This window comes from Syngnathus acus, chromosome 24 (assembly GCF_901709675.1).
Source record: "Syngnathus acus chromosome 24, fSynAcu1.2, whole genome shotgun sequence".
Lineage (NCBI taxonomy): Eukaryota > Metazoa > Chordata > Actinopteri > Syngnathiformes > Syngnathidae > Syngnathus > Syngnathus acus.
Window position 1 is genome coordinate 6,191,002 of NC_051108.1, and position 17,816 is coordinate 6,208,817.

The 17,816-nt window shown below is 46.4% G+C and overlaps 1 protein-coding gene across 1 annotated transcript; it reads left to right on the forward strand.

Annotated features, from left to right (window-relative positions):
- The first annotated feature begins 3,699 nt into the window (after positions 1–3,699).
- bmp2b (bone morphogenetic protein 2b) lies at positions 3,700–9,164 on the forward strand. Its single transcript, XM_037245033.1, has 3 exons — positions 3,700–4,221; positions 4,858–5,225; positions 7,906–9,164. The coding sequence occupies exons 2-3, from the start codon at positions 4,871–4,873 to the stop codon at positions 8,811–8,813; spliced, it is 1,263 nt and encodes a 420-aa protein (XP_037100928.1). The 5' UTR covers positions 3,700–4,221; positions 4,858–4,870; the 3' UTR covers positions 8,814–9,164.
- Positions 9,165–17,816: the final 8,652 nt, after the last annotated feature.

A 17,816-nucleotide genomic window follows, 5' to 3' on the forward strand; every position in this document is an offset into this window, starting at 1 on the left:
TATGCCTCATTTATCTAATCTCAGTCCCTACGTTGATCCAATGACAAGGTGATTGAAAGAGCAAAACTGCCAAGCAAACTGTTCGATAGCTTATCTGCGATACAATTGAATGACCTAGCGAGGAGTCCGGGGGAACGGGCAGACAAAGAAAAATGTTGTGTTTGTAACAATACTTCAGATTTTAACACTAAAGTAAATCAGAAATTTTGACAACACACAGATTTGCTTTCTTACAACAAAGAGGTTGAAAAAATTGAGCATGACATATGGAAATGCTCCCAATTGGAATGAGAGTGTGGGAAAAGCTATAAGACGCGCTTGTTTTGACAGAGCTGCATTTCACTTGAATGATGACCCCCACCCCCCCCCCCCCCCCCACCCCCCCCCCCCCCCACCCCACTCGCTCGAAAGCATCGGGGAAAAAACATGGCAGGAAGAAAAGTAAACCACTCTGAAGCCCTTCACTTTTATAGCGCAGCGAGCTCCGTGTGGGAGCCCCTCCGGTCTGACCTTGTGTTTTTGTTCGGGGAATATTTGTGGACCGCATATATAAACAAATGCATGCTGGAGGGAGAAGAAATAGAGCAGCATTGGTCTGTCTGTTGGTTGTTCGCACTCTGGGACAAAGTTGTCATGCAACGGATCAAGCGGCAATTGCGGTTGACTTCATCTCAACAACAAAAGAGGAGAAGGAACCGAGCACTAATTACAGGAAGTCATAATTACAGGAAATAAAATATTAGTAGAATGAAAAACAGTAAATATGGCATGAACACAGCTAACGTTTTGTAACCTCTAAACCATAGGTGTCCTACTCGAGGCCCTGGGGCCAGATATGGCCCGCCAAATCATTTTATGTGGCCCGCGAAGACAAATTGTGCATCGACTTCATGCGTCAATATTAAAATTACAAATTGTCTTGATGTTTAAAAATTAGAATTAGAATTCATCTTTTTAAAATATTTAAATATTATTTACTAGTCTCTGATTTTAAACGAGTTCTTCATCAGTTTGTTGTGTTGTACAATGCGGCCCGTGACAAAAATGAGTTTGACACCCCTGCTCTAAACTAATTGGATCTAGATCTATATATTAGGATCTATCTGATGCAAGCAGAGGCCTATCTGTATTCTAATTGCTAAATGGATGATGCAGGATTATCCCTCATCAAATAATATTGTCCTGGGTAGGAGACAAATATCTTGTGATCTCTGTGGGGGGGGCTTTAATCGATGTGAAGCCCTTTGAGACTGCTTGTGATTTAGGGCTATACAAATAAACTTGACTTGACTTGACTTGACTATTGCCATCACCAAAACAGCCGCCATGGAGCCCACAAATTCGGAATCAATTATAAAAGTTATATCACAATTATATCACTACATACACATAGCTAAATATATAAATAAACTGCGACTCAATTAAACCTCACACTGTTACGAAACACATTGCATGGACATAATCCAAGCAATTGACACTTCACTTGTTCAAGGGGAGACGGCAGGAAGCTCTCCAGCCGCAAAAAGCGCAATTAGCAAACAGATTGGTGCTATTTCCATGTATGAGACGCTCGCGCGTAGTGTAAGTAGCAGCAGTATGGTTTGGAGTGTTGACTTTAGCACTATTTTTATCGCAGCAAAAAGTACAGTCAATGTGGACACTTGTCAAATGGTTTTGGACTCAAAATCCAGGACATATTTGGCCATGACACGTTGAGTAATGCTTTGGACAGTTTTAGTTGTGGTATCAAATCTACTTTGTCCATCCACAAAAATGTTTTATTTGTTTTATATTTTCTATTAAATAATACATGAATGTTAGTCCAATTTACAGGACTGTCTCAGAAAATTTGAATATTGTGTTCTTTATCTTCTGTAATGCAATTAAAAAAAACAAAAATGTCATACATTCTGGATTCTTTACAACCCAACTGAAATATTGCTTTTATTATTTTAATATTGCTGATTATGGCATGCAGCTTAAGAAAACTCAAATATCCCATCTCGAAATATTAGAATATCATGAAAAGGTATACTAGTAGGGTATTCAACTAATCACTTGAATGGTCTAAGTAACTCGAAACACCTGCAAGGGTTTCCTGAGCCTTGAAAAACACTCAGCTTGTTTCGATAAACTAAATCACAAGTATGGGGAAGACTGCTGATCTGACTGCTGACCAGAGGACCATCATTGACATGCTCCATTAGGAGGTAAGACACAAAAAGAAATTTCTCAAAGAGCAAGCTGTTCACAGAGTGCAGTTTCAAAGCACATCTACAAAAAGTCTGTTGGAAGGGGGAAATGTGGCAGGAAACGCTGCACAACCAAGAGAGATGACCGCAGCCTTAACAGCATTGTGAAGAAGAGTTGCTTCCATAATTTGGGGGAGCTTCAAAGACAGCTGGAGTCTAGGTATCAAAAGCCACTGTTCACGGACGTGTCCGGGAAATGGGCTACAATAGCCTTATTCCCATGGTCAAGCCACTTCTGAACTCAAGACAACAGAAGAAGCATCTGACTTGGGCTATGGAAAAGAAGCACTGGACAGTTCCAGAGTGGTCCAAAGTCCTCCTTTCAGACGATAGCAAGTTTTGTATTTCATTTAGAAGTCAAGGTGCCAGAGTCTGGAGAATGGGTGGAGAAGCAAAATCCAAGTTGCTTGAAATCCAGTGTGAAGTTCCCACTGTAAGCGATGGTTTGGGGAGCCATGTCAGCTGCTGGTGTTGGTCCACTGTGTTTCATCAAGTCCAGAGTAAGTGCAGATTTTAGAGCACTACATGCTTCCATCTGCTGAAAAGCTCTATGGAGATTATTTCATTTTCCAGCATGATCTGGCACCTGCCCACAGTGCCAAAACCACCAGCAAATGGTGTACTGACCATGGCATTACTGTCCTCGATTGGCCTGCCAATTCCCCTGACCTGAACCCCATAGATAATTTGTGGGGTATTGTGAAGAAGAAGCTGAAAGACACCAGACCCAACAATGCAAATGAGCTATTGAAGCATCCTGGGCATCCATAACACCTCAGCAATGCCACAAGCCTGTGATTGCCTCCATGCCACGCCGCATTGATGCAGTAATCCGTGCAAAAGGATTCCCAACCAAGTACTGAGTGCATCAATGGACATTTTCAAATGTTTGATTTTGTTTTGCTGTTTTAAATCTTGTTTTTATACTTGGTCTGAGGAAATATTCTAATTTTTCGAGATAGGATTTTTGAGTTTTCTTAAGCTGTAAGCCATACTCAGCAATATTAAAATTATAAAAGGCTTGCAACATTTCAGTTGATTTGTAACGAATCCAGATTGTATGACATTTTTGTTTTTTTAATTGCAATACAGAAAATAAAGAACTTTATCACAATATTCTAATTTTCTGAGACAGTCCTGTAGATATATAAGTGTCTGAGTCTATGAAGATTTACAATTTGGTGCAAATCCACATTAGCATTGCTTTAAGTGCTATTGTACTTTTTCCCTTATCATAAAAGCCCCCCTTGGGTGAGAAACCAAAAGGATCCTTCAGGGCTTCCAAATCCTATGAAAAAAAAAAAAGGAGGGGGTGAGAGGGGGGGGGGGGGGTCACTAGCTCTCATGTGTGTTTATTTGACGCGAGAGAAAAGGAGGAGGGAAAAAAAAGTTGGCTTGGGTGTGAGTCCCGAACCCACCACCAGCGCTACTACCACCCCTCCCGCACGCCCGAGGGTTATAAATCCGCGGGAGGCGCTTTCATGGGCGGCCGTGTGATTGACAGCCCCTCGGTGACATCACCGGACGACAAAAAGAGTCGTCGGCCGAGGGGAAGGCGCCAATCAAACGCAGCACTTCTGCAGTGGCGCACGACGCGCCCACACGACTCCACTCCACAGCGCACCAAATTCGATTTCTCCCTTCTAAAACATTTCCACGCTTTTTCGTGCTTGGAAAGATGTTCCACCGAGACTCTTTATACTTTGATCGCTCCTTTTTGCGCACACACGCTTCCTCGTGACGAGAACGCATTTTTGTTTTTGTTTTTTGTGCGTCAGCGTGCGTAAAAAGACGCATCCGAAGCAAGCCGACGAGTGTGACATTATGTACGCGAGCGGACAGGTGAGGGTGTCGGACTGTCTGTCTGTGGTCCTCCGCGGAGAAGCAGCGTGGATTTAACGCGACTTCATGTGGACTTTATCGGAACCCAACGGTGGAACGACGACCGGACACAGCGCTTCCTCGTCAGGTAAGAAGAAAAATCAAGACTTGAGTGTGTTTATTACGCTTTGCATGCATTATATGCTTTTAAATAAGGTAGCAAATCTTATGGAAATGCAAATTGTGGTTAAAGAGCATTTTTCCTTTGGAGGCAGTTTTTTTTTCTTCTTCTTTTTTAAGATGTGTTGTACATCTGGCCCCGGTGGTGCACGTCAGATCTAACACCTGCAAGCCTCTTGAAGTAACCCTATCCCTTATGATTATACAGTCAAAGCCTCCGCAAATTGACGCTTGTAGCACCCGGCCGGCTGGCAGGCAGGCAGACTGGGCCTCTCCTTTTCCTAACTTTTTTTCCTCTCTTCTTCTCTTTTTTTTTTTTTTCTCCTCTTCACCCCCCCTCTTCGAGAAGACTCTTTCATGCCTCTTCTGATCTCCACTCGCCTGCATTCCTTCGGTGTATTTCTAATTGGAGACTTCTTTGATTTGCCCTTCCTGTCCTTCATGGACTTCCTCCATCTTCATCTTTGAGATCAATCTTCATGCCGTGGGTTAATTCCCAACCACCGGCGCCGCCACCTACTCTTTCAAAGCAAAGAGGTGTCTTCCCCTTTTTTCCATGTTGTTCTGCAAATTGACAGGACCCCCACTTTCTCCTCCTCCGCAGGGACTGACTGATCATGGTCGCCGTGGTCGGCTCTCTCATGGTACTGCTTCTAGCTCAGGTGTTGATGGAAGGCGCAACGGGACTCATCCCCGAGGTGGGCCGAAGACGGTACAGCGAGTCGGGGCGGCACAGCCCGCAGCAGTCGGCGGGCGCCCTGCACGAGTTCGAGTCACGGCTCCTTAGTATGTTCGGCCTGAAACGCAGGCCGACCCCAGGCAAGCATGCCGTGGTGCCGCAGTACATGGTGGACCTGTACCGCATGCACTCGGCCAACGGAGACCACAGCGTCCGCCGGCCCAGGAGTATGGGAAGGCACGCCGAAAGGGCAGCCAGCGAAGCCAACACGATTAGAAGCTTTCACCACGAAGGTGCGTATTAGCGACATACCTCTACCTGTCAGCCTCCAGCTCCTGGGCTCCCTCAGACAGCCTAAACATGTACTTAAAGATGACTCAGGGTGTCAGCACGCTGACTTCAGAGCACTCGGTTGTTTTACGGCCCGTTTTTAGTCATTCACAAGTCACCATGCGTCTTAATTTAGATGCACTGCTAACGCGACTTTTGGGGATCCTTGCGATGACGCAAGGCCTTTGAGCAAACTTTGACCACGTCTGCTGGCCACAGCTGTCGAAAGGGCTTCAAAACATATCCAAGTGGCCGTGGAATCCCGGGGGTGAATTTGTTACTTAATAATTGATGGTGTTTGCAGTCCGCCTCTGAAAACAGTTTTTCCAGACACGCACCACGGGAGCGGGATAAAGGGCGGCGTTTGCCTTTGTGCAGGTGATCGCTCGGCCCCGGTTACTTCAGCAACACACAACATGGCATTAAGGCAAACACGTCATTCTGTCAGACGCAATTCCAAATTGTTATCCTGTCCAAATAGCCCCCTCAGCGTGGCAGCATTACTCAAAACCACTACTGCGTTGTTAATAATGTCTGGAACTACCTGATGAGTTGGATTCTTGGTTTCGGTTCATTTTACAGGTTTAAGTGTTAAGATTTCTTTTCAATGTGAAATAACTCAACTCGCCGGGTGACTTTTTGAAAATAATTGGACCGACCAGTTCATTCCTAAAAGTAGTACTTGCTGGCACATAAAAGTCACATAGGGGGCTACACACAGAGACCTCATACACAGCATTTGAGTGTGTTTATAGTAAGGAAGTTTCCATCGGGGTGAGTCAGGGGGGAGGTTTGCGTTTGCTGGGGTGCGATGACACCCAGTGATGACTCGGACACACTGCAAACAAGCCAGGCCAGAGTAGAGTCCAGTATTCTTGTTTCAGTACAAGCCAGACCAGATGAGGACCAGGAACCCCTGCGGGCAACTGGAACCATAAGAGGAGGTATCTGAAGTGTTGGCAATTCTGATTAGAGGGTAGGCCAGACCAGTTGAGGATCAAGAACCTCTGCAGAGGGATTGGAACCAAGGGGCGCTTGAAAAGGGCTGGGTTGAAGAGCAGGGAAGCTCTGAAGGTGGTATGACACCCAGGGGGAGGGTCAAAATTGCTGACGATTCTCTACGAGTGTAGAGTAGGCCAGTTGAGAACCAGGAACCTCTGCAGAATGCGGGGAACAGGGGGTGCCGTAAGAAATTTCCAATGTAGGCCAGATCAGATGAGGACCAGGAACCCCGGCATGGGGAGCAAAGAGATGACTATTCAAGACCACATAAGGGCAAAGTTTCTACGGACTCATGACTGACAGGGCCTCCTAAAATTAAATTTGTGGCATAGACAGAGACGTTTGGGGATGTGGTTTTCTCCGTTTATACTCCCCCAGCAACATTTTATCCCGTGCAACAGCTCTTCCGATCTCGAGAGATGAATTAAAAACAAATCAGTTTGACACATCTGCTTATGATAATCACTTTGCTCAGATACTTGGTTTCGCCCCAATCAAGTGCAAGAAATAAAAAGCGGCTGTGCGAAGCGGGCCCGTGACATCCAACCCAAAACGACCCTACCCGTTTTGTTTTTGCACGAAGCGCAAAAAAGAAATTAAGAATGTTGATAAACGCAATCTACGGGTCACACGTTTTGAACAAGTACGGACTTGTTTGCTGAGGAGGAGGACTGGGAGGGAGCTAAAGACAGCGTGACAGAAAGCGAGACGGAGCAAAGAGGATTTGGAACACGAAGAACAGGAGGATTTGGTAGTCGGTGGAAGAAAAGAGCGAGTAGCAAGAAGGAAAGACAAGGTAGAGTGGGGGCAGAGGGGGCTTTCCCACATCAAATACGGAGCGATACGCCTAATTGAGGTCTTTGTGCCTCTGGTGAGAGCTTTAGGATGAGATGGTGGAATTTCCTAAACGGCTCCTTTGAACAATGCCGTGCACAGTTCAAAGTTTGCGACGTCGTGCGCGCATCGCAACTCGTCGTGCTCGCAAGTAAGAGTTCAAAGTGGATTTGCGGCGCAGAAAATTGCACGCCGCACTGTAATTTGTGTCACTTATGCAGCGAGGAGGGAAATACCAATGAGTCTATATACTGTGCTTTCTTAAACATGCCCCCGGGCCAGTCATAATAGTGTGCCTGGTCTAAATGCACTTTCAAGGACCAACCGCTGCAAGACTCTCTAAAACTGTTCAGGTCCCTTGATAAACGAATCCGGTTTTATCGTCTAAGGATTTATGGATTGCTGCAGAAACAGTATTTCAGAGCATTAACTGGTGGATTTACTATGTTTTGTTATGAGGGTGCAATGGTTTTTTACAAGTTCAGTGGCAGACTGGACAACTGGCACCTAAGCTTTCAGTGGGTACTTAAGCGGGTTATACTACTATACAAAAGCAATATGCAACTGTGCCACTTGTAACATCTGTAGCAGTTTACAATCAATATTTGGATCTGAAAATCTGAAACAGCTCTCATTGCTCATGTAGTTTACCTTGCATTGGCCAGCTGGGGAGCTCAGAATCACACTAACATCCACGCATTTTGTGGTTGTAAATGTAGGTCAATGCTTCTGATAGTGTTATGATGGCCTTCCTCCGGTTACGTAGCACAACAACTCACTGTATCTTGTCTGTGCTGTCTTTTCTAGAGTCTATGGAGGCCTTGGCCAGCCTGAAAGGCAAAACCACCCAGCAGTTCTACTTTAACCTCACTTCCGTCCCCGAGGAAGAACGCATCACCTCGGCGGAGCTTCGCATCTACAGAGACCAAGTTAGGGGAGTCGCTGCCGCCACCCCCGACAACAGCTCCGCAAATGTCAGCTTGGCGGCCGCTGGCTTCCATCGCGTCAACATTTACGAGATATTCGGGGCACCCAAATCTGGCGGTGGGGAGCCTCTAGTTCGCTTGCTAGACACCCGGCTGGTGAAAGACTCTTACAGCCGGTGGGAGAGCTTTGATGTTAGTCCCGCTGTGTCTCAGTGGACCTCCGGGAAAGGTCACAATCACGGCTTCATGGTGGAGGTGCACCACCCAGAGGACGGGCAGGCAAGCAGTGAGCACGCCCAGAGACGCGCTAAGCACGTGCGTGTGAGCAGGTCCCTGCACCGAGACCAGGACTCGTGGCTTCAAGCCAGGCCCTTGCTGGTGACCTACGGCCACGACGGGCGCGGGGAATCAGTGCTGCACACGCGGGAAAAGCGCCAGGCCACGCTCCGCAAACAGCGGCGGAAGCACCAGCACAAAGCCAGCTGCAAGAGGCACGCGCTTTACGTGGACTTCAGTGACGTGGGCTGGAACGAGTGGATAGTGGCGCCACCTGGCTACCACGCCTTTTACTGCCAAGGGGAGTGCCCCTTCCCCCTGGCAGACCACCTCAATTCCACCAATCACGCCATTGTGCAGACGCTCGTCAACTCTGTGAACTCAAACATTCCCAAGGCGTGCTGCGTGCCCACCGACCTGAGCCCCATATCCCTGCTTTATCTGGACGAATACGAGAAGGTCATCCTTAAAAACTACCAAGACATGGTGGTCGAGGGATGCGGCTGCCGGTGAAAATGGGACGCGTCGGAAAAAGTACGAAAAAGACACAAAGGTTATGATGGACACCCGGTTTCCCAATGAAGACATTATTTATATGAACAGACACAAACAGAGCTATCCTGGAAGAAGAATGAAAAAAACAAAACAATATATGAATATATTTATGTCTACGTAAAGTTGGGAAATAAATATTTTAATCAGAGGAATATATTCCTTTTACTGGTTTTGAAAATGTATTTCTGATGTACATTTCCGAATGGGTGCAATACCACATGAAGTATAATGCTCAGATTTTTATTTTGTATTTATTTCTATTATAACCACTTTATTTGTAAATAAATGTGTATTTATCGTGAGAAAACATGCTGTGCCTCTAGTTCTCCCGACATCAGCGCCATACCTACGGCAAGAGACAGAAATATACGCAACGCGCAACCAGAAGCGTGTTTTCTTACAAAGGTTGCAAAGCAAGCAGTGAGCTCTTTATGGTAAGTGTAACTGGAGCGCAACAACAATAGTGTAGTCGGCCGAGGTCAGAGTGCCGCCGCTGCGATGAGGTGCAGTCATACGATGGCGGAGACAAGTTACACAAGCGCAATAGACTCCCGCGGGAGGATTAGGAAAACATCGAAGCTTGTTTTCCAAGAGTGACGGCAAAGACCCCCAAGACTCCTGTGTAAACTAGTTCCCGGTGTTTTTCCTTGTCAAATTAGCAGATGAAAAGTTTGGTTTAGATGAACTGCTGCAAATTTTCAGTTTGTGGGTATGACAAGTAAACTACATACCTGGTGGAAAATAAACCGACTATCACTTTTCTTAACTCATTGCCAGTATCATCCAGATAACAAAATTACAGGTGTGAATATGGCCTTAATCGTCAAGTAAACAAGGACCAAAAGTGTATCATCGGTTTTGGCCAGGACCAGAGAGAGAAATTACAAGTGGGAACGTGGGCTTAATCAAACTCGGGAAACCCATTCTTGTTTCGTACAAACCATGTCCAATCAAATTGCATACGGGCAACTTCCTTTGAAATCAATGCCAGGCTGAAACCAAGGTACTGAAGATTGTGAAGTCACGTAGGACTGATTGTTTTGATTCTAAACCCAGCGGGTACAATTTTCTGGGTTGGCTAGCATCAGAAAACCAAAATACAAGTCTGAACACGGTCTTAATTAAAGAAGGTAAACCGACAGTTGATTCACCGGGAGGTTTCGTACTCCTGGATCACGTGAAAAAGTGTCAGACCGAGATCACGCCAACATCCCCTCGGGGGGGGTTAAAAAGAACTCGACTAGCACTTAAATTAATTAAGACAAACACACCTACACCTGTTCACGTCCAACTCGTGCTCAGACAGATTAATTCCACCCGCACACTACTGAGTCATTGTTGTGTCTCAACACTGGAGGAATAAAAGAAGGTGGAAATTAGGAATGTGTCACAACGGCAAACAAAAGCGTACGCGAACGGTGAAAACAGCTTGAGAGTCTTATTCACTAAGACAGTGGGAATGGGCTGGCTGGCAGAAACTAAACATATCATGTGTTTCAGCGAGACAGTCTGAAGCAGGAACACCTGTGTCAATATCTTCCTGCTTGCAATGTTTTTATGATGGAGGCACTGTCATTTCTAGCCTGAACCGAAGGTTAGAATACATATATAAGACGGGGTGGGGGGGCTGAATGGGGGGCTACAATGGTTGGATCAGATAATAAGAAGTGCGTAAGAGAAAACAAGGCCGGGGAGAGATTTGCACAGTTTCGACGGATTGCGTTTTCTGCTGTGTTTGCATTAGGGAAAAGAGTTTTGGAGGGATCACAAGGCCGCTCCGAAATGCTCTAAATAGATTTTTTTTTTTTTTTTTTCAAGTGCACGCACATTGGGACCGTGGAATGTTGGTTTTCAATCTCGGACACATGAAACGCTCGCATGGAAAACCAGTGCGGCAGTTGTTTTTTCAATCATCTATTCAAGGGCTTCCCGGTGGGTGCAAAAAAACAAACGTGTGTTCAACAAAAGACGGCCGGCGTGTGTGTGTAAGGTTACGCCGATGTTGAAGAGAAGTCATCGTTGAATATTTTATTCTTGCATCTACATCACACCCCCATCTGGTGTCCATTGCTGTTCCGTGGACCCCACCATACACCACAAGCCTGCACATGGGCCGCACATACTTGTGCTAGTAGCTACTTTTAACGGTCTCGGGGAGGAAGTCACTTTATGGGTGCATTTAATGAACATTTGATAGAAACAACATTGGACGGTCCTGCAAGGGGAGGGGGGGTCCGAGGGTAACGTCGGAAGCTGGACCAAAGGGGGGCGGGGGAGTATCTTTGTGTTTAAAACAAGTGTGAGATTTAGTGGTTTGTCTTTGTAGTTAAAGTCTATAAATCTTTCATTGGTTGAGGGTAGAAATACCGCGGCATACTGTACAAGAGTCACGTCTATTCCTAAGCCTCCCCCGTACGGCCAAATAAGGCTTGCAGTTCCTGTGACCGTTCCTCCTTCAAGCTAGTCTCGGACAGCTCCTCTGGGACCGCTCCTAAACTTCTCGCTAAGAACAGGTGTCAAGGGTCAAAGTCATAAGGACCTATTATCTCCGCCATTACCGGGTTGACTTCCAGGCCACATCGCGGACGGCTGGTTTCGAAGTGTGGCGAACCACCGGGGACAGCAAAGCTCACTCACATTACTCAAAAAGCATTTCTTTTTTGGAAGAACGGAAATAACAATAATATGTGTTTTCAATCACTTGAAAGCCCAACAATGTGATTTTGGAAGCCATCCCTTCACCTGCTGCACAGACTTAGCCTCCAAGATCCCCGCCGCTCCACGACCGCTCTTGTTTCTCATTCAACATCTGGCACATCCGTTAAAGGTGTTCAGAGCTTATTTTACGCACAACAACCGAGCGGGAGTACGCATCTGATGATTAAAATGGCAGGAGGCATTTCAGTCAGGTTGGAGGATCCATAGGTCTGGAGTTTGGTATTGTTCGGTTTTGGCGGAGGTTTGCGCTCATCCGAATGCCGTTCTAGTTTGATTTTCGTCTGCGGTACTGACTGACGTTGACCCTACGGGAGTTGGCATTAATGCAGCTGCTCTCCTAGACACATCAACAAACAGACCTCGGTGCGGAACTGGAGTAAGCGGCCTGGGAAGCTTAAGGAAAAAGTCTGGGGCATTTAGTGGTCGGATGGAAAATGGCAGGGTGCAGACACAAAAGAGCAGGTGCGGTGGGCATGGTTGTGACACAAACTGTCCAAAGGCAGGGATATAAAATCGGATTTCCAGATTCCTGGCAAGACTCCGAAGCGGAATATATTTACTTGCTGCTTTTATCTTTGATGAGAGCGGCCTCAAAGTCACCGTAGACAATCTCCGATTGGCTCGCGGCCGCACGATCGCTCACGGAAAAAAAAAAAAACGTATCAACGCGAGGCGAGACGATAGCCTCTTGAGGGATTTCTCTAACTTGCAAAGCCTTTTTTTCCCCCTTCGTGTGCTGCAAACGCTAATTTTAGAGGTGGTGCTGCTGGTGTTTTTTCTGTATTCCGAGAACAGCCGGCGAGATGACGTCCGACATAGCTAAAATTGTGGCATCTGCGCTGCAGCTCTGAACACATCAAACGGACACGCGTCCGCAGGATCAGTTTTAGCGGGCGAATAAGGAAATTATTGCATGGTTGAGAGTGCTTTTATACTCATACACACTTTGGCATGCAAGCGGGACTCAGGAGTCGGTCGTTGTACATGTGCCACAAATTAAGTTGTTTGGACTTTTTATCGCTACATTTACATTACAAAAAAGGCAGGTAGGAATCGACAACACGGCGACGATTCTTACATATGTTCAACCAGCGCCATTGCTGTAAGAGTTAATCGTCCGTGCAATCGCTGCGGAGTTGGCCTGGCAGTGACATGCTGAGGTCATTACCTCTGGCTTTGGAGGAGTCCATTATAAAGTCCGAAGTTTGGGATCTTAAAAAGCGTCGTCGGGTCCACATTTTAACGACTGTTTAATCACAACTAGTTCCTCGGGGGAAACGTCGAGCAAAACCTTTGATGGCCAAACATTTTTGGTTCTGCAAAAACTGGAACACTCAATACACAAAATGGCGTACCCAATATTTTGTACGGTTTAAAAATCAGACTCCTTTTCGAGGTACTATCAAAGAAAGGAAAATTCTTTTTCATCATCTTCTTTACTCTAATTTTACTGTCGCTCTGTGATCAAATAAGTTCAGGATGTGTTTCCAGCTCTTTGTTCACCAACACATTTCTACAGAGGATACAGGAAGGACTTCCATATGGACCACATATGAACTTCTAAAACAGGCTGGTGAATGGATTTGCCTCTAGACACTGATCTAAGGTCAGTGCCGTGTTTATTCCTGTTGATGGTTACAGTTGGGTTTTTTTTTTTGGTGGGGGCCAAGGAGGGGGGTGCGAGGCAAAAAGCGACTGATGACTAGGACGCTTGCCGAAGGGCGTCTCCCACACCCGGAGCTTGAAAGGGGTAGTGTGGTTACGGGAGCGGCCTGGATCTTTGTAGCAGGAAGTGAAGAGATCAATCAAAGGCAGCAAGCAACATGACATCCCACAGCACGCCTGTTAAATAAATGTCCATCTTTGACAGTAAATCTCGCCATCATGGATGCTCACATTCTGAGTTAGTCTTCCATTTTGCCACGTTTGAGGTCAATAGTCAAATCTGCGGCAGCTTTCAAGGAAGAAAAGTATTTAGCCGTTGCTGACGTGTGATTATCGCCTAAGACCAATGATAATATTGTCATGAGTTAGCACAATGCTGATGTAGCACCTTTTGGGGCTCAAGGCCAGGAACCGGCTTCGCAGGGCACCCGTTGATCCCGAGGTATGAAAGGAGACCTGTGAGGGGGGTTTTCGAGGAGGGGGGACTTGCTTGGTGGTCTATGAGAACAAGCTGGTGCCGAACTTTTTGTACTTAGTGCAGATTACCAGAAGGCCGCTTCCAGATGCAGAGCGCCAATGGGGTGACAGACTCTCTCTTTGCTCGGGCGGTTTGACAGAACTCTGACACACTTTTCTCGTTAGCCTAATATGGTTTTTGCGGCAACCGTCGCAGGCTCATCCGGGTATCGATGATATCAACTATAATTGGTAAACTATTATGGACTCTGAGATTCCCAACCCCGAATGACTAACACAGGCTACAATAATATTCTCTCTGTTCCACCAGGACATGCTAATGAGCGGCGGCTCTCCCTTGAAGTCCCAAAGCTAACTCAGCTGCAAGGTGTATTTGTCACTCCTTCAACCTGCTGACCGACAGCCTGACAGCAGCGTGGTAAGGTCTGCCTCACCGGGCTTCCTGTTACTCACTTCCTGTCCCCGCCCTGCACCTGCAATCCGACTTGTGGTTGACGTCATGGCAGGTTTTTCCTCTCCTTCAGTCATGGCATAAAGTGTGAACATCCATCAGCAGGTTCCAGCTCAAACATCAGTCAAAGGGCCCACACAGTGAATGTGGTTCTTTGTGATGACCTCTTTGGCGAGCCCAATGCTTTCACTTCAAATAGACGCATTTCTGATTTCTGAGCTCTGCATAATGAAAAAGTGACCTTAAGAGGGGGACGGGTTGTTCTGCTTTCCGGTGTGAGGGAGGAACAAACTCTCGATGCCCTCGATGTATGGAGGAATAATTACAGTGGGCCTTTCTACCATCAGTGACCACAGTCAAATGATAGATTGAGGAGTGTACACTCCACTACTTGGACAGACCCATGACTAAATGGAAATATTATTTAAGCACCAGTACTACATATTTTTTTCCACTTTCCCAAGTTCTGGGGGGTTTTTTTTCAAAATATTTGGGGGGGTTGGGGGGCAGTTTTTACGTCAATGGCCAGTTAATACGTTTAGGCAACTGTCAGCAGACAAGAAACCTATTAACCCTTCTTGTTTATTTTCTCACCTGTAGAGTTTATTTGAACAAATGCGGATTTCCAATAACTGGATAATTGTTACTTCTATCAATCAGACATTTCTGAATATTTATCCAGATCCTCACTGAAATATAATGTGTCATTCCTTGGCCTGAGATTTGAGCATGTTCCTTTGGTCCAATGTTGAGGATACAGTAGCCTTGGCAGAAACTCAGGCATGCGGCACCATTGTTACGATAAAGTCATGAAGTATCCTTGAATTTTGGCATTTGTGAGGTTTGCAGTTTAGCAACAAACAGGAGTCGACAGTGGAAAGAATCTGTGTTGCTGTCGCTGTGCAAACATGATGCGTTCTGTTGACTGGAGCATAAAATAGCGCTTTTGGGTTTTGGGTTTCCAGAGCGGGATCAGGGCTGTAGTATATTGAGTCCATGTGGAGAGTGCATTTTTAATCTGAGCCTTAGCCACAGTCCTTCCTGTTTCTAATTTGGCGCTGCAGTGGTTTTGTCCCGAGGCCAAAAGCCTCTCTTCCACAGAGTGTCTATTTCCTCTGAAGTGAATAGTAGCAGGTGTGCTGGCCCTGGATCCCTTTAGAGGAGTCTGCTTATGAATGGCCCACATCACACTCCTTCTCGCCTGGCTTTGTTTTCCTTTATTTTCTCTTCTTCCTTTTGGTCCAGCATTTCCGACTGACTCGCATTCTCTCTCACACACACTTCCGTTGCTGTTGTGTCTTTGACGGTCTTTTGTCTCCGTCATCACTGCTTTTTTTTACTTTGAAGTCAAAGACACAGCGCTGGGCTGATCGGAATAAAACGATGACAAGAACAAGGTCAGTGCAGCAACCCCCCCCCACACACACACACACCACCAGACAAGTCATAAATCTCCAGCACGCAAAAAACACAACACGTGAATCAGTCCAAACATCTGAATAAAGTATCCGCAAGACAAAATACAACCAGATCGCGACAATCCAGAGAACATAAAAAGATCAACCAAACAATGAGTGTCGTAAATAATCGAAAGAACCTGTCATTGAAACTCATCCAATCCATAAGCGGAGGAGACACGCTGTCACGCTGTTTCACTGAAGCACTGCGATTGGAATTAACCTCCAATGACCTTCACTTCCCGATTGCGAGAAACCCCCACTTTCACCAAAACACACTCGCTAATGAGTTGGACTTTAGCTACAAATCATAGAAATCATCCCGTCATGGCCAAAGTCGTATTCTCACTTATCTCAGAGGGAAAACAAGGCAAAGGGAACGTGTCGCCTGCCAAAGATTTGCGGCCTAACGCGAGGGTGAAATGCAGCTGCAAAGCCATTAAGGAAATGAGAGTCCAACAAGATGGGCTGTTGAAAAGCAACACATGGCGTCTTAATGGTGTTTGGGTTTGTTCAATTTTCTTTCCACATCAGTCGCCAAAGCAGAACTTGGTATATAGATTAGGAACTCGCCATGTCTGTTTACAGAGCTAGCAAGTCTATAAAACACGCGACAAAACCTGGCTGTAATATATTTCGAAGCAGAGTGCCTCTGAAAATCGGTCAACGATATAACGAAAAAAAGGAATGAAATACATCCCCCTCGTGGTCTCCAATGAGCCGTGATCCAAACGTGCCATTTTAAGACACTTAATTTGCAGATGGAAGCGGCGGTCTTTGACCTTCCACTAACAATTGAGGTTAGCTGATCTCTACGCAGGCCTCTCGCTCCCGCCTCCGCTCTTGTGATTCTCTGCCAAACTCCACCGCCGACATTTACGTTTTCCAGTAGCGGTGTTCCTGGCATGGGCGCACACTCCCGTGTTTACATAAGATGTTTAAACTTGATGCTGATTAAACAAATCCAATCCGGAGCCCCCCGACTTCAATCACTGACTTCACGTTGACATTACGTTAATGAAACTGGCGGTGGCCGGATCACCATGACCATTTCCTCAAGGTTTGGGTGGGGAAGCGATTCGTACACCAGTAAATCCAGAAAGTATTTTCAGACGACTCATATGTGGATTGATGTCACCCGCTAGTTCCCACAGGCTTGCATGTGGTTGGATTTTCTCCGTGCGGTGTGGAGTATTTTCCTAAAAATCTCCCGAGTCCCCTGACACAGGTTGTTTGGCAACGATTCCATTCCCACACTTATGGTTTCAAGCGGCCTGGCTTTGTCCTCGCAAATCCAGACCAAAGCGCACGTAGCACAATGCAATTTCATGAACGCTGACTTTTTCCAGCCTTACATCAGATAATCACTGATTACTTAAACTCGGGAAACATCGAGCAGGTCAGCCATCAGCCACGCCAGGTTTTTTCCCATACGAGACCAAAGTCAACTTCCAAGTCTGACTGAGGACAGGCAACGGTATCATGGAACAGTTGTGTGGTTTGAAGATGGGGAAAAAGGACAGAAGCCTGAAGGTTTTCTAATCTCCTGAGAACAAGTCGAGTTTATTTGTCCTCAGGATTGAGCTCCAAAGTTTGTTTCCCAGGAGTGTTAATTGTTTCTCACTCCATAGTACGCCCTCCGGTTGCGATGGTTTTTGGCTCCTCACCTGGGTTCTTTCAATGGATGCGGGATGGTGATTGACCTTCATTGGTGCCGCTTTGGCTGCGGTCCAGCCGCCCATCTGGTCCTAGCTTGCGCAGCTATCCTCAGCCCGCTATGTTCAGGATGGCTAGCCGTCCGCCTAATTGTATCACATTCTCCGGGCTTTGTTCTGGCATTCTCTTGCCAGCTAAAGGTTGCAAAAATCTCATCCGCCACATCAGAGGGGATCTATTAACCCTTGACCCCTAGTTGGTGTGTGTGGACAAGGCCGCTCCTCACACCCAACGCCGGGCCCATTAACACGTCGCCCCGCAGCAGAAAAACTATTTTGACGGGCTGTAATTGGTGCTAAGTGACGGCGGACAAAGACCCCCTCTGTGCTGCCCGCTGGACTGAGCGGTACTGACCACTCACAGAGCTTCACGCTTGACATTTCCTTTCCGGGTCTGAACTGGGGAAGCCCCTTCCTGCACCGCCGCCACCTCCTCTGATTCCTCCATCCCCGCAGCCCCCTCTGATCCTTGCCACGG

Bases quoted from the DNA above. Each gene is read 5' to 3' on its own strand.
- bmp2b (XM_037245033.1), top strand. From the start codon at position 4,871: ATGGTCGCCGTGGTCGGCTCTCTCATGGTACTGCTTCTAGCTCAGGTG. The intron at 5,226-7,905 runs GTGCGTATTAGC...TGTCTTTTCTAG, and splicing joins TAGAAGCTTTCACCACGAAG to AGTCTATGGAGGCCTTGGCC.